This window comes from Lepus europaeus, chromosome 5 (assembly GCF_033115175.1).
Source record: "Lepus europaeus isolate LE1 chromosome 5, mLepTim1.pri, whole genome shotgun sequence".
In the NCBI taxonomy this organism is placed as follows: Eukaryota; Metazoa; Chordata; class Mammalia; order Lagomorpha; family Leporidae; genus Lepus; species Lepus europaeus.
In genome coordinates this window covers 94,042,052-94,056,579 of record NC_084831.1, presented here as the reverse complement: position 1 = coordinate 94,056,579, position 14,528 = coordinate 94,042,052, and the positions used below count along the sequence as shown (strand labels likewise).

General features: G+C 42.9%; 1 protein-coding gene across 2 annotated transcripts in view; it reads right to left on the bottom strand.

Annotated features, from left to right (window-relative positions):
• SLC35A3 (solute carrier family 35 member A3) overlaps positions 1 to 14,164 on the bottom strand; it is a 70,063-nt gene extending 55,899 nt beyond the window's left edge. The window contains exon 1 of one of the 2 annotated variants that reach the window (XM_062191812.1): positions 13,898 to 14,164. Coding sequence is in view for 1 of the 2 variants with exons in the window: in XM_062191811.1 (XP_062047795.1) it covers positions 13,462 to 13,479 (18 nt within the window). In the remaining variant the exon portion in view is untranslated. Of the gene's footprint in view, positions 1 to 13,461; positions 13,549 to 13,897 lie in introns of those variants that run through there. The other variant, XM_062191811.1, reaches the window with a different exon arrangement.
• Between the last annotated feature and the right edge of the window lie 364 nt (positions 14,165 to 14,528).

The window sequence follows — 14,528 nt, the reverse complement described above, 5'->3', positions numbered from 1 at the left end:
TATTTTAAAAATAATAAAAATTTTTAAAAGTCTTGGGTCAGGTATTGTGGCCATACAGTGACTTTAGCCACCATCTGGACACATACATCCTATATCTTAACACCCAAGATTGAATACCACCTCCACTTCCAATCCAGTTTCCTTCTAGTGTCTACCCCAGGAAGCAGCAATGATAGCTCAACTACCTGGGGCTCTGCCAGCCATGTGGGACACCTGGACAGGCATTTGGAGAGTGAACTAGGGCACATCTTTCTCTCTCTCTCTCTCTCTTTCTCTCTCTCCTCCTACCTTTCAAACAATTAAAGACAAATTAGCCTTTTAAAAAAATTTTTATGGTCCTATTTGCAAAGAATATTTCTGTGGTTAGTCACCATATGGATCTTTTTGAATCACAGAGAGAAAGAGAAAAAGAGACAGACAGAAGTCTTTCATCTGCAAGTTTACTCCATAAACGCCCATAACAAACATGGTTCAGCTAAGTAGAAGTAAGGAGTCCAGAGCTAAGTCTGGGTCTCCCACATAGGTGGCAAAGATCAAGTACTTGAGCCATCACCTGCTGCCTCCTAAGGTTCACATTAGAAGGAAGTTAGAATTAGAAGTGAAGTCAGGACTCAAACCCAGGCCCTCTGATGTGTGATATGGATGTTCCAAGTGGTGTCTTTACAGATGTGCCAATTGTCTGCCTCACCCTTTTAGATCTTGCACTTGCTTACTAATCACTATCATTTGCTTTATTGTTGGATAAGTCTGATATTTGTAAAGCTGAGTTTTATTATTTTTACATCTCTTCTCACTTTTTCGGGAAAATATACAACAAAATGTCATTTACCTAAGCCCCATTCATTTGGATTTAATGAGTTTGGATGATAGGGTAGTTATAGTTTACTTTTGAATTTGTCCAAAAGTTCAAAGACATTCTCAGTAATTAATCTCTTAAATAAAAATTGTTTTCAAACATTCCAGAAGCTTCATTTAAACTATGTTTAAATGGTATGCTAATTACACATTTTTCATTTTCATTAAAGTGGTTCTCCGACTGTTTTACAAAGCTTTGTCAGACAATTCTGTGTTGCTTTAAATGTTTTTAAAAATATGCTCTACATAATGTACATCCACCATTAATGTACACTACTACCACCACCAACACCCCCAAATTAATCAAGATTATTGAAAGATTAGCTGTTCATATCTATCATTAAGTTACAGATATGCACTAAGTTCCAAAACACCATATACTAGTAATTTCTATTCTCTTTTCAAAGATAGATCTTTGTAGATAAAGCTAAAAATCAATATTGCTATGAACTTACTTCTAGGCACTTACCAATATAGTCTTTACAATCTTTGTATCTGTGAATGAAGTTTACCATTCTACTAATAATATCTGTATTTTGCTGATTTGTCTCTAGTCATTAAAAGTCCTAAAAAACTAAGTGTCTAGTAAATGTTATAAAACTGTAATAAAGTTGGCATATATTGTTAGACAATAAACACCTAAGACATTCTGCAGATCAAGTTTCTTCTACTGTAAAAACAAAAGGCTAAATTTTGAAGTTACGACTTTTAGTAAGCTGTATTACATTTTCTAAACATTATTTCTGAAATATACTCCCTTAGTACAATACAATACTGTTGCTACTAGAGGTTAATGACATGACAGACTATGTATTAAAACACACAAGTTATAAGTGTTATACAAATATAAATTCAAAAAGTACTCAAAAACAACCACTGCTATTAAAAATCCTTTGTAAAGTTTTTCCAAGTCAATGAATAGAATAATACATACAGAAATGTTCAGCTCAGTCCCAATATTCCGTCCATTATCTTCCATGATGCCACAGCTTTAAATTAAAACCTGTAACTATGTTAAATAATGCTAAAAAAATTCGTAACAACTGACTGTATTTCTGACACTTCAGAATTAGATTCGGTATTCAGAAAAAAAAAAAAAAGCAAAAGTAATAGAATGCTATACTTGAAATCTATAACAATCATGTGGGAAATCCAAAAATCTTATTCTTTATGTAAGTGAACGAAATGAGTAAAAAGTAATTCACACATGAATTTCAATTCTATAACAGATATAACCTCCACTAAATTAGTTCTCTCATAAATGCTTGGGAAAAGCAAACTCTTGCTCACTAACACTGGCAAGCGCAAATCAATCAATTCTAAGTTAAACAACTTTTCATTGTTTCTCCTTTCCTTTCTTCGTCAAGTGTTACGTGTCTATTTATATAAGACTATATCACCTGTACGTACGTTATAATAACTGTCAATTTTTAACTTGTTCTTTCACAGACTGCAGAATTTCCATTTCTATGTACAAATAAAATCAACAGGACTCAAATATTTCTTCACATCCTCTCTGCATTACCCCAGGTTAGCACTGGATAAACAAAGACTACATAAGATTTGAAAGACAGAAGCAAAGCAAGAGCCTGACTCGGAAGGCTCTCAGGGTTAAACGTGGCGATACAGAAACAGAGATGCTGGTAAGTTCCTTTGTCCTCCCTCTTCCCTGTTGTACAGCAGCTCTTATTCCCAGCTGCTAACCCTCCTGGGCAACAGTGGGCCCATGCCCCACCCCTGACTCCTGAGTGGGAAACAGAAAGATGACTACGCAGAGGTGACAGCTTTCCATAAACTTTCCCAACTGCTCAATTTCATGGTCCTGTTCTGCAGCAGGACATGCCCAGCTTCTTAGATTCCTTTGGAAGCTCTGACTTACCTAATCACACCAGTGCATCAGGAGCACTGCTTAATGACTTGTCAGTTACGCTCCAACACCTCTTTTGATCTTTACTTCCCCAGCTTCTCCTACAATTGTGAAAAGTCTTATTCCTATTATAAGTTATTATAATATTATATAACTTATATAATATATAATATATAATATATATTATATATAATATATATAATATATATTATATATTATATATATTATATATTATATATAATAATATATATAATATATAATGTATAATATATAATATAATATATAATATTATATAAATTTCTGTTTCAATGATTGAACCCTGACTAACATAGTCATTGGTACCAAATGTAGATCCAGGGTAACAGAATCAAAATGCTAGGAATCTGTGATCAATTTTCTGAAGAGACCAGTGGTAAAGGAGACACCTGTAGTTCACCCTGTAAAGATAGAAGTTACTTAAATTTTAACCTGTAGAGACCCACAAAATAAGGCTTTAAGTGATCAAATAGCTGCTGACACAGACATTTTATCAGAAATAGGAGTATGATACTGTTGTTCACTGATGACTTCTAAGTCAACTCGAAAACCTGGAAAAAGAAAAGAATGAACCTAAGGCCTAAATTCACAGCCCAAGATCCAGGCAGAGAATCCAAGAGCTTCTATAACTGCCCCCAATCAAAACTTCATTTAGTGGCAGAGACAGGATTTCTGAAAACCAAATCTAAAGTCTGATTTCGTGATAAACTGAAATAAAATGCAAGTTGAGTTTACAATTTTACAGGATCTCAGAATCTATACTCTCTTTTTCTTTTTTTCAGATTTATTTATTTATTTGAGAGGCAGAGTTATAGACAGAGAGCGGGAGAGACAGGGAGAAAGATCTTCCATCCGCTGGTGCACTCCTCAAATGGGCACAACAGCTGGAGCTGGGCCAGGCCAAAGCTAGGAGTCAGGAGCTTCTTCCGGGTCTCCCGTGTGGGTGCAGGGGCTTAAGCACTTGGGCCATCTTCCACTGCCTTCCCAGGCCATTATCAGGGAGCTAGATTGGAAGTGGAACAGCCAGGACTTGAACCGGAGTCCATATGGGATGCTGGCACTGCAGGCGGAGGCTTAACCTACTTCACCACAGCGCTCATCCCTGTTGTTTATTTAAAAAGCAGATCAGTGGGAAGGGGGGTTGTGGAGGAAGAGAAAGCTCTTTCTTCTGGTTCACTTCCCAAATGCCCACAACAGGTAGGTTGAAGCCAGGAGCCTGAAATTCCATCCAGATCTCCCAGGGCAAGGGATCCAAAGCCTTGAGCCATCATCTGCTGACTCCCAGGGTGTACATTAGCTGGATGCTGGAATTGAAAGTGGAGCTGGGGGGTGGAGGGGCTGGTGTTGTAGCAGTGGGTAAAGCTGCCGCCACTGCCTGCAATGCTGGCATCCCATATGGGTCCTGGTTGGAGCCCCCGCAGCTCCACTTTCAATCCACCTCCCTGATAATATGCCTGAGAAAGCAGCGGAAGATAGCCCAAGTACTTGGGCCCCTGCTAACCATATGGGAGACCTGGAAGAAGCTCTGGGTTCCTGACTTCAGACCAGTCCAGCTTCTGGTATTAGGGTCATTTGGAGAGTGAACCAGTGGGTGGAAGATCTGTTTCTCCTCTTTCTCTCTAAGCTCTGCCTTTCAAATAAATAAATAAATCTTTTAAAAAAAAATAGAAGAAAGGTGGAGTTGAGACTCAATTCCAGATGCTCAGATGTGGAATGCAGGTTTCCCAAGCAATGGTGTCTTAACTCATTGCACCACAATGCCCAACCCCAGAATCATATATTCTACACATTTTTACCGTCTCTATATTCTAACACACTGAAATATGCTTGAAGATTGAAGAATCCATAGGCTGAATAGTGGCCCCCAAAGATACTAGGCCCTAATTCCTGAAAGCTATAAATGTTATCTTATTTGGAAAAGGGACGTGGCAGATGAAATTAAGTAAAGCATCTCAAGATGACCAGAGTATCTGGGTGGCACCTCAATGTCATACAAGTGATCTTGTAAGAGATGAACTGGAGATGATGAGAGTACTTCAGAAAGTTCATGGGGAAAAGAAATGAAAAGATAAGTTTATTTTTGAGACCTTCCATCTGCCAGTTCACTTCTCAAATGCCTGCCACAGCTGGGACTTGGTAAAGCTAAAACCATGAGCCAGGTACTGAAACAAGGTCTCCCGCATGAGTAACAGGAATCCAATCACTTGAGCCATCAAACGCTGCCTGCCAGGGTCTGTATTAGCACAAAGTTGGAGTGAGGAACCAGAGCCAGGTAACAAACCCAGGTCCTGAGATGTGGGATATGGGTGTCTTTACTACTAGTTTAAATATTCACCTTTGCCACTAACTTTTTGAAGTACCTTCACAAATGAGGATATAGTATATAGAGTGATGACTATAGTTAATAATACTGTATTATTGGGGCCGGCGCTGTGGCACAGTGGGTTCTCGCCCTGGCCTGAAGCGCCAGCATCCCATATGGCGCCGGTTCTAGTCCCGGCTGCTCTTCTTCCGATCCAGCTCTCTGCTATGGCCTGGGAAAGCAGTGGAAGGTGGCCCAAGTCCTAGGGCCCCTGCACCCGCTTGGGAGACCCGGAGGAAGCTCCTGGCTTCGGATTAGCGCAGCTCCAGCCATTGCGGCCAGTTGGGGAGTGAACCATCAGATGGAAGACCTCTCTCTCTGCCTCTCCTCTCTCTGTGTAACTCTGACTTTCAAATAAATAAATAAATCTTTAAAAAATATTATATTATTTACTTAAAATGTGCTGAGAGAGTAGATCCTGTGCTCTCACCTCTATACACACGTATCCATAACTATTTGTGGTGATAAATACGTTCATTCATTTGATTGAGGTAATCATTTCACAAAGTATATCAAACCATCACCAATACATCTTATTTATATAATTTTTATTTTGTCAACTGTACTTTAAGAAGGCTGGCAAACATATTAAAAAAAAATAAAAAGAAGAGGAGGGGCCAATGTTGTGGCATAGAGGGTTAAGCCTCTGACTGCAATACTGGCATCTCATATGGGCACTGATTTGTGTCCCAGCTGTCCTACTTCCAATCCAGCTCTCTGGTAATACACTAGGGAAAGCAGTGGATGATGGCCCAAGTATTTGGGCCCCTGCCACCCATGCGGGAGACCCAGATGGAGTTCCATGCTCCCAATTAGGTCTAGCCCAGTCCCAGCTGTTGGGGCCATTTTGGGGAGTGAACCAGCAAATGGAAAATCTGTGTTTTCAACTCTCTATCTGTAACTCTACTTCTCAAATAAATATATATTTTTTTAAATGGAGATTATAGGGGCCAATGTTGTGACACAGCGAGTTAAGCCACGGCCTGGATAACTGGTATTCCATAAGGATGCTGGTTCGACTCCTGGCTATTACACTTCAGATCCAGCTCCCTCCTGATGTGCTTGGGAAAGCAGAAGAGGATGGCCCAAGTGCTTGGACCCCTGCACCCACATTGGAGACCCCAATGAGGCTCCTGGCTTCGGTCTGGCCCAGTCCTGGCTGTTGCAGCCATTTGGGTAGTGAATTAGAGAAAGGAAGACCTCTGTCTGTCTCTGCCTCTTTCTCTCTGTAACTCTGCTTTTCAAATACATAATATTTTAAAAAATGGAGAATACATATACACAAGAGGAGAAGACAACATGAAGATAGAATAAAGAGATTTAGAAATGCTGACCTTGAAGAATATAATGATGCAGGTAGAAGTTAAGGAATGTTGGCAGCCACCAACAGCTGGAAGAGGAAAGAATGGATACTCCCTTACGGCAGCCAGAGGGAGCAGTTTGATTTCAGCTCAGTGATGCAGATTTTGCGTTTCTAGCCCCTAACAATATCAGAGAATAAACTACTGTTCTTTTTTTTTTTTTTTTTTTTTTTTTTTTTGACAGGCAGAGTAGATAGTGAGAGAGAGAGAGAGACAGAGAGAAAGGTCTTCCTTTTTGCCGTTGGTTCACCCTCCAATGGCCACTGCAGCCAGCGCATCTCGCTGATCCGAAGCCAGGAGCCAGGTGCTTCTCCTGGTCTCCCATGCGGGTGCAAGGCCCAAGCACTTGGGTCATCCTCCACTGCCTTACCGGGCCATAGCAGAGAGCTGGCCTGGAAGAGGGGCAACCGGGATAGAATCCGGCGCCCCGACCGGGACTAGAACCCGGTGTGCCGGCACCACAAGGTGGAGGATAAACTACTGTTCTTTGAAGTAACCAAATATGTAGTAATTTGTTGCTGCAGCCATAGGAAATTAAAATACAGGTCTAAGTGTATTTTTTGTAATTTTTAATTGTTTTTATGTCTACTCAGGCAAAAAGTGGCTAATGTGCTCCAGAGGAAGACTGGTTAAAATTAAGATTCAGTACTTTAAAAGAATTAAATAGCTATCAGGTCAACCAGGTTATACTGAAAAGAGGACGTAGAACAATATGAAGTGCTAAACAAATATTTTTACATAGAACATATGAAGTGCTAAACAATAGTATGTAGAATATATGAAGTGCTAAACAAATATTTTTAAAATAAATGCTGGACTCGATAACAAAACAGAGATACCAAGTGAATGAAAAATTACTGTAAATGGTGTCTCATGGAAAATCTAACCCCATCCACTTTGTTAACAAAACTAAATGGTTAACAATAACATTTATTTGGGAAGATAAGGACTTGATCAAGGGTACAAAGTAATTCTTTCACTGCAAATTTTAGGAAATATCAATTTCTTTGATATTTCATTTTTTAAATTTTTTACTTTGAGAGGCAGACAGAGACAGAGCTCTCAACCGCAGATTCATTCTACAAACGGCCAAGCGAAAGCTGGGAACACAATCCAGGTTTCCCACAAGCCTGGCAGGAACCCAAAAATGTACCTTTTAGTAAAAATAATTAAATTGAAACTTAACAGAACATATACAATGAACTTGCTTCTTTTTTTAAGTTTTTTTTTTTTTTTAAAGATTTGTTTATTTATTTGAAAGGCAGAGTTATAGAGCGTGAGTGAGGAAGAGAGAGAGAGGTCTTCCATCCGCTGGTTCACTCCCAAATGACCGCAATGGCCAGAGCTGTGCCAATCTGAACTCAGGAGCCAAGAGCTTCTTCCAGGTCTCCCACATGGGTACAGGGGCCCAAGGACTTAGGCCATCTTCTACTGCTTTCAAAGGCCATAGTAGCTGGATCGGAAGTGGAGCAGCCGGGACTTGAACCAGCGTGCATATGGGATGCTGGCACTGCGGCAGCGGCTTTACCTGCTGCACCACAGCATCAGCCCCGAAGGTTTCCTTTAAAAAAAAAACAAAAACCACCATCCTTTCTAAATATGAAATTTTAACTATATCCAGGTATAAACTAGAAGTTTATATATACTGGGGCCGGTGCTGTGGCACAGTGGGTTAACGCCCTGGCCTGAAGTGCCGACATCCCATATGGGCACCGGTTCTAGTCCCAGCTATTCCAGTTCTGATTCAGCTTTCTGCTATGGCCTGGGAAAGCAGTAGAAGATGGCCCGGCACCCATGTGGGAGACCCAGAAGAAGCTCCTAGCTCCTGGATTCAGATCAGCACAGCTCTGGCTCTTGCAGCCAATTGGGGAGTGAACCATCGGATGGAAGACCTCTCTCTCTCTCTCTCTCTCTCTCTGTGTGTGTGTGTGTGTGTCTCCTCTCTCTGTGTAACTCTGACTTTCAAATAGATACATAAATCTTTTTTTAAAAGTTTATATATACAATGTGCTTACACTATGTAAAATATGAATTACACTAATAGTCATCCTTATTCAAACAAGTCTTACGTCACTCAGTCTCCCATCTGTTGGGGACAGGCTTCAGACTGTCTATTCTAATTTAACCTCCATATAGCATAAGTCTCAACAAAGTGTAAATCTGACCACATTTCTTTCCTTTTCATAAAGTTTAGCTAATTCCATGGGGCTGGCATTTGAGCACAGGGGATAAGTTGCCACCTGCAACACAGGCATTCCATGTGGGTACCAGTTGTCCTGGCTGCTGAATTAGAAGTGATGCAGTGTGAACTCAAATAGGCACTCTGGTATGGGATGCCAGTATCGTAGGTGATGGCTTAACCCACTGAGTCAGTCCCTGTAGCATAACTTTTCAATCAAAATGCTTGTCTCTAAATAAATAATACAGCAATTTATCTTAAACAGGTTCTTGGATCTCATTTCAGATGGTATCTCCAATACGGATGATAAACCAGTAAGAATTCTGGGCAAGCAATCTGGATAGAAAAACAAGTAATATTGGAGCCGGCATTGTGGCATAGTGAGTTAAGCCTCCAGCTATGATGATGGCATCCCATATGAGTGCCGGTTCAAGTCCTAGCTGCTCCACTTCCGATCCAGCTCCAAGTTAATATGCCTGGGAAAGCATCGGAGGACAGTCCAAATGCTTGGGTCCTTATATCCCCTTATATCCATCTGTCAGACCTGGAAGAAGCTCCTGGCTCCTGGCTTTGGTCTGGCTCAGCACCAGCCATTGTGGCCATTTGGGGAGTGAACCAGCATACAGAAGACCTCTCTCTTTCTCTCCCTCTTTAATTCTGACTTTCAAATAAATAAATCAACCTTAAAAAAGGAAAAAAAAAAACAAACAACATTCATCTAGCTTCTAAAGTCATTCCCATATTTTTATATTCCATTCTCAAATTTATATATCAAAATGCATTTTAAAAACCATGATTAAAATTAGAATATAGGCCAGCGCTGTGGCTCACTTGGCTAATCCTCCACCTGTGGCGCTGACACCCTGGGTTCTAGTCCCAGTTGGGGCGCCGGGTACTAGTCCTGGTTGCTCCTCTTCCAGTCCAGCTCTTTGCTGTGGCCCAGGAGGGCAGTGGTGGATGGCCCAAGTGCTTGGGTCCCTGCACCCACACGGGAGACCAGGAGGAAACACCTGGCTCCTAGCTTCGGATCGGCGCAGCGCCAGCCGTGGCAGCCATCAGGGGAGTGAACCAAGGGAAGGAAGACCCTTCTCTCTGTCTCTCCTCTCTCACTGTCTAACTCTGCCTTTCAAAAAATTAAAAAAAAAAAAAAAAAGAATATAGCTGTAGTACTATACTCCTTCATGAATGGTGACATTTACTTAGCATCTATTCTTTGAAGACTGAAATCTAATTTTATGCTGCCAGTTCACATTGATCTGAACTTTAATAATAAATCACAGCAGTTGGCCAGCGCTGCAGCTCACTAGGCTAATCCTCCGACAGTGGTGCCAGCTCCCCGGGTTCTAGTCCTGGTTGGGGCGCCGGATTCTGTCCCAGTTGCTCCTCTTCCAGTCCAGCTCTCTGCTGTGGCCTGGGAAGGCAGTGGAGGATGGCCCAAGTGCTTGGGCCCTGCACCCGCATGGGAGGCCAGGAGGAAGCACCTGGCTCCTGGCTTCGGATCGGCGCAGCGCATTGGCCGTAGTGGCCATTTGAGGGTGAACCAATGGAAGGAGGACCTTTCTCTCTTGTCTCTCTCTCTCTTTCACTGTCTAACTCTGCCTGTCAAAAATAAAAATAAAATAAATAAATCACAGCAGTGAATGACATTATTAACTAGTTAGTTCCATGTTCAGGCTTAAAATGTTGCCCAGATCGGTCTATAATTTACTCTTACATTTCTGGCAATTTCACCAAACAAGAATCCACAGTTGACCAACATCAAATAGAAACTTCTTTCTCTAGGATTTTCAGGAAAGGGTTAAAAAGTTCAAAAGTCATACTTGACAGGTACTGATTAAGATTGGGCTTACAACTGAAAGATTATTTCCCTTCATTCTATTTATCTAGTTATTCATTCAATCTATTTAGTTCCTACTAAGATACATGTTTGTGGATACAAAGTGTCTATTCAAATATTACTGAGGCAGCCTAAGGAGTGTATGTAGGGCTTGTCTGGTTTTCAACATTTTTATCTATAAAATGGTGGTGAAAATAACTGTCTCATCTCAAAGACTTAATTCTAGAAATAAATGAGGTAGTAAGACATGGAAAAGTACTTTCAAATATAAGACTATCAGTAAAAATCTGAAAAAAGATGACACCATAACAGTTATCCTTATCTCCAGGAGCACTGTAAGTGACTTTATTTCATTACATGATTTTTAAAAAATTTATCATCTAATAAAATCCAATTTAAATTTAATTAAAATTTAATAAAATTATCATTTAATAAAATTAAACTGTATCATGTAATAATCATTACATGATTTTTTAAAAATTTATGCATTTCATAATACATTTCATAATACATAATGCATTTCATAAATACAACTTTAGAAACATAATAATTCTTCCTACCATATCTGCCCTCCCACCCACTCTCCCACCTCTCCTCTTCCCTCTCTTGTTTCCAGTCTTTTTTTTACTAAGATCTATATTCATTTAACTTTATATACACAAGATTAACTATTTTAGGTAAAGAGTTCAACACTTTCATTACATTTTTTAAAAAAAAATTTATCTATTTGAAAGAGTTAAAGGGGGGGGGGGAGGAGGGGAGGAGAGAGATCTTCCATTAACTGGTTCATTCCCCAAATAACCTCACTGACCAAGGCTAGGCCAGGCCAATGTGAGGATCCAGGAGTTTCTTCTGGGTCTCCCACGTGGGTGACAGAGTCCCAAGCACTTGGGCCATCCTCTGCTGCTTTTCACAGGCTATGAGCAGGGAGCTGAATTGGCAGTGGAGCAGCCAGGACAAGAACCAGCACCCATATGGGTTGCTGGCATTGCAAACAGTGGCTTTACTCACTATGCCACAACGCCAGCCCATAGATGATGTACTGTAACAAATATTTCTTCAGAAGTATATTGTTATTAGAAAGGCCTTCCTTGTAGGAAAAAAAGGATATAAGCAAAGATCAAGGTAGGTAGGCATATAGCATGTTCAGAAAGATTATACTTCAAATTATTCATTTGGCTAAAAAAAATAGGATATATAGGGTAAAATAATAATGATAAGGAATGAAAAGGCCATATGATTTTACTGGAGTCATACAAACACTCAAATTTTGAAGGACTTTTAATGCCTCCTTAAATAGTTTTAAATATATTCTGGAGTCAACACGGAGTCACCATGAGAGGTTGACCACCAAAGAATGGAATAAAACCTTCAGCTTTCAAAAGTAGGAAGTGGGTGGGGGGTCATGCACAGGCATTGTGTCACAGTGGGTTAAGTTGCTGCCTGCAATGCTGGCATCCCATATCAAAACACTGGTTCAAGTCCCAGCAGCTTCACTTCTGACTCAGCTACCTACTAATGCTCCTGGGAAAGCAGCAGAAGAGGATTCAAGTATTTAGAACCCTGCCATCCACATGGGAGACCCTGATGGAGTTCCAAGCCCCTGGCTTTTGCCTGGCCCAGCCCAGCCACTGCAGCCATTAAGGGAGTGACTCAGTAAATGAAAGATTTTCCTTCTCTCTGTCTCTCTGCCTTTGAAATAAAATAAGTAAATGCTTTGTTTTGTTTAAAAAAAAAAAAAAAAGTAGTAGTAGTACAGGAAAGGGGATTTGACCTGGAGGTTAAGATATCTCTTGGGAGGTCTTCATCCCATAATCAAAATACCTGGGCCCAATATCCTCCACTCTTTTTTTCTTTGTTTTTAAGATTTATTTATTTATTTGAAAGGCAGAGTTACAGAGAAAGAGAAGTCTTCCATCCACTGGTTCACTCCCCAAATGGCCACAACGGCCAGAGCTCAGTCAATCCGAAGCCAGGAGCCGGGAGCTCCTTTCGGGTTCCCCCTGCAGGTGCAGGGGCCCAAGGACTTGAGCCATCTTCTACTGCTTTCCCGCAATCATTAGCAGAGAGCCTGAACAGAAGTGGAGCAGACGAACCACACCTGTATAAGATGTAGGCACTGCAGGCAGTGGCTTTACCCGCTATACCACAGTGCTGCCCTCTCCCCCCTCCACTCTGGATTCCTCATGCGGATCCTGAGAAGCAGCAGGTGATGCTGCCACCCACGTGGAAGACCAGGACTCATTTACTGACTGTGGTCTTTAGCCTGGCCCAGCCCTGGCTGTTGAGGGCATTTGGGAAGTGAAGCAGCAGATGGTAGCGTTCCCGCTCGCTCGCTCCCTCCCATAATTAAATAAAAACTGAATGAATGCATACATAAATTGTAATTTAAAATATAGTATGGGGGAGTGACTAGAAGTGAGACAAGCTGAGGGCAGCAAGTTCAGTTTGGAGGCTACTGCTATAGTCCAAATAAGGAAAGAAGAGCCTATTTAGCACAAAGGTCCTGAGGATGAAAAAGGAAAGAACGCAATCTGAGATGCTGAAGTAGAACCAACACCTCGGAGGAAAGTTAGGATCCCAAATACCAATTTGGAAATCATCCCCGGCTTCAAGAAAACAACCTGAGTTTACCACAGTATGAGCACCAAATTGGAAACTATGAAATTTCATCTGTAACTACCAGTTGAAATGTTGGCTTTCAAAAAATAAAAAAGACTTAACTCTCATTCCATTTTCAAACACTGACGTTAAGAGAACATAATACAACACTTCAACTTCTACTACAAAGTCACGAAAGGACATCGACATTATTCTTTAACTCGTGTGCACCAACCTTCCTGAAGGTGGAGGTGAAACCCTCCCTCTTCACTCCCCCCCCACACCCCCATCGCTACCCCCACACCTGTCCTGCCGGGAATCTCATGCGGCCTCAAACAGCCCTCGTTTTCCTAACAGCCTTACCAAGGGCATCCTTTCCATGTCTTGAAGTCCCTGCTTCTTGAGCGCGGGGTCCCCGTCGGGTGGATCCGTCCACACCACAGGGTTACACACCCCCCGGGAGCTGCAGCAGGGATCCACCCCAGCCTGCAGCCCGGCCGCTGGGCTCGGCGCGCCCCAGGCTCAGAGGCACACAGAGCCGTTTTCATTCGCTTGACACACCCCTCTCCTCAAGACCTGTTTCCTCCTCCACCCAGCACATTCCGCACGTCGTCCGACGGGGATACAAGGCGTCACTTCATCGGCTCCCTCCCCAGGTTAGCCAGGACCTCAGATCGCCCACCCAGACCGCTTCACCCAGACTGACTTCTCTTCAAGCCCGGCCCCCGCCCAGCACGCCGCCCCCCGCAGCCGCCGGCCTCCGGGCGTCCGGCCCTCGCCAGAAGCATTCACCGCTCACCTCCCGCGCAGCTCCTCCGGCTGCGCGCACTGGGGGCTGCGGCTCAGCAACGCCGGGCGACCCAGGCTGCCGAGTCGGCCGGGTCCGCCGCGACCGCTGACCCGCAGCGCCGCCAGCTCCCGCCGCCGTCGCTGTTGCCAGCTTGGTGCAGCCCAGGCGTTTCCGGGTTCCCGCGGTCCCGTCCTCCAAATGCTCCGGCTTCCGCCTCGGCCCGGGCAAACGCCGTTCCCGGCTCGGCTGTGGCGGCCCCAGCTTCGCACTTGCCAGCTGCGACCCTTAAGGCGACGGCGCCTGTCCCGGTCCGCTAGCGGCCCCCGGTGCCGGCTTCACCGCCGCGAGACCGCTGGGGGCACTGCTTCCTGTGGACTCTCCCGCGAGGGGACGAGGCAGGCAGAGTGACTCTCGCCACGGGCTTCTGCGGGACTGTCCCGCCGCCGAGGGTGCTTTTGTGACCAGTTGCTCAAGAAAGGACAAAGTCCTTTAGGGCAAAGGACCCTGAGAGTGAGTGGGGAGGCGGATCCCCAAGCAAATGAACACGCTCCTAAAATTGGCAGTGATCTGAAAGCAACTAAGATTCGCTATGGCACACGCTGCCAACCAGTAATCTGGAAATGACCGCTGCTCCCACCCT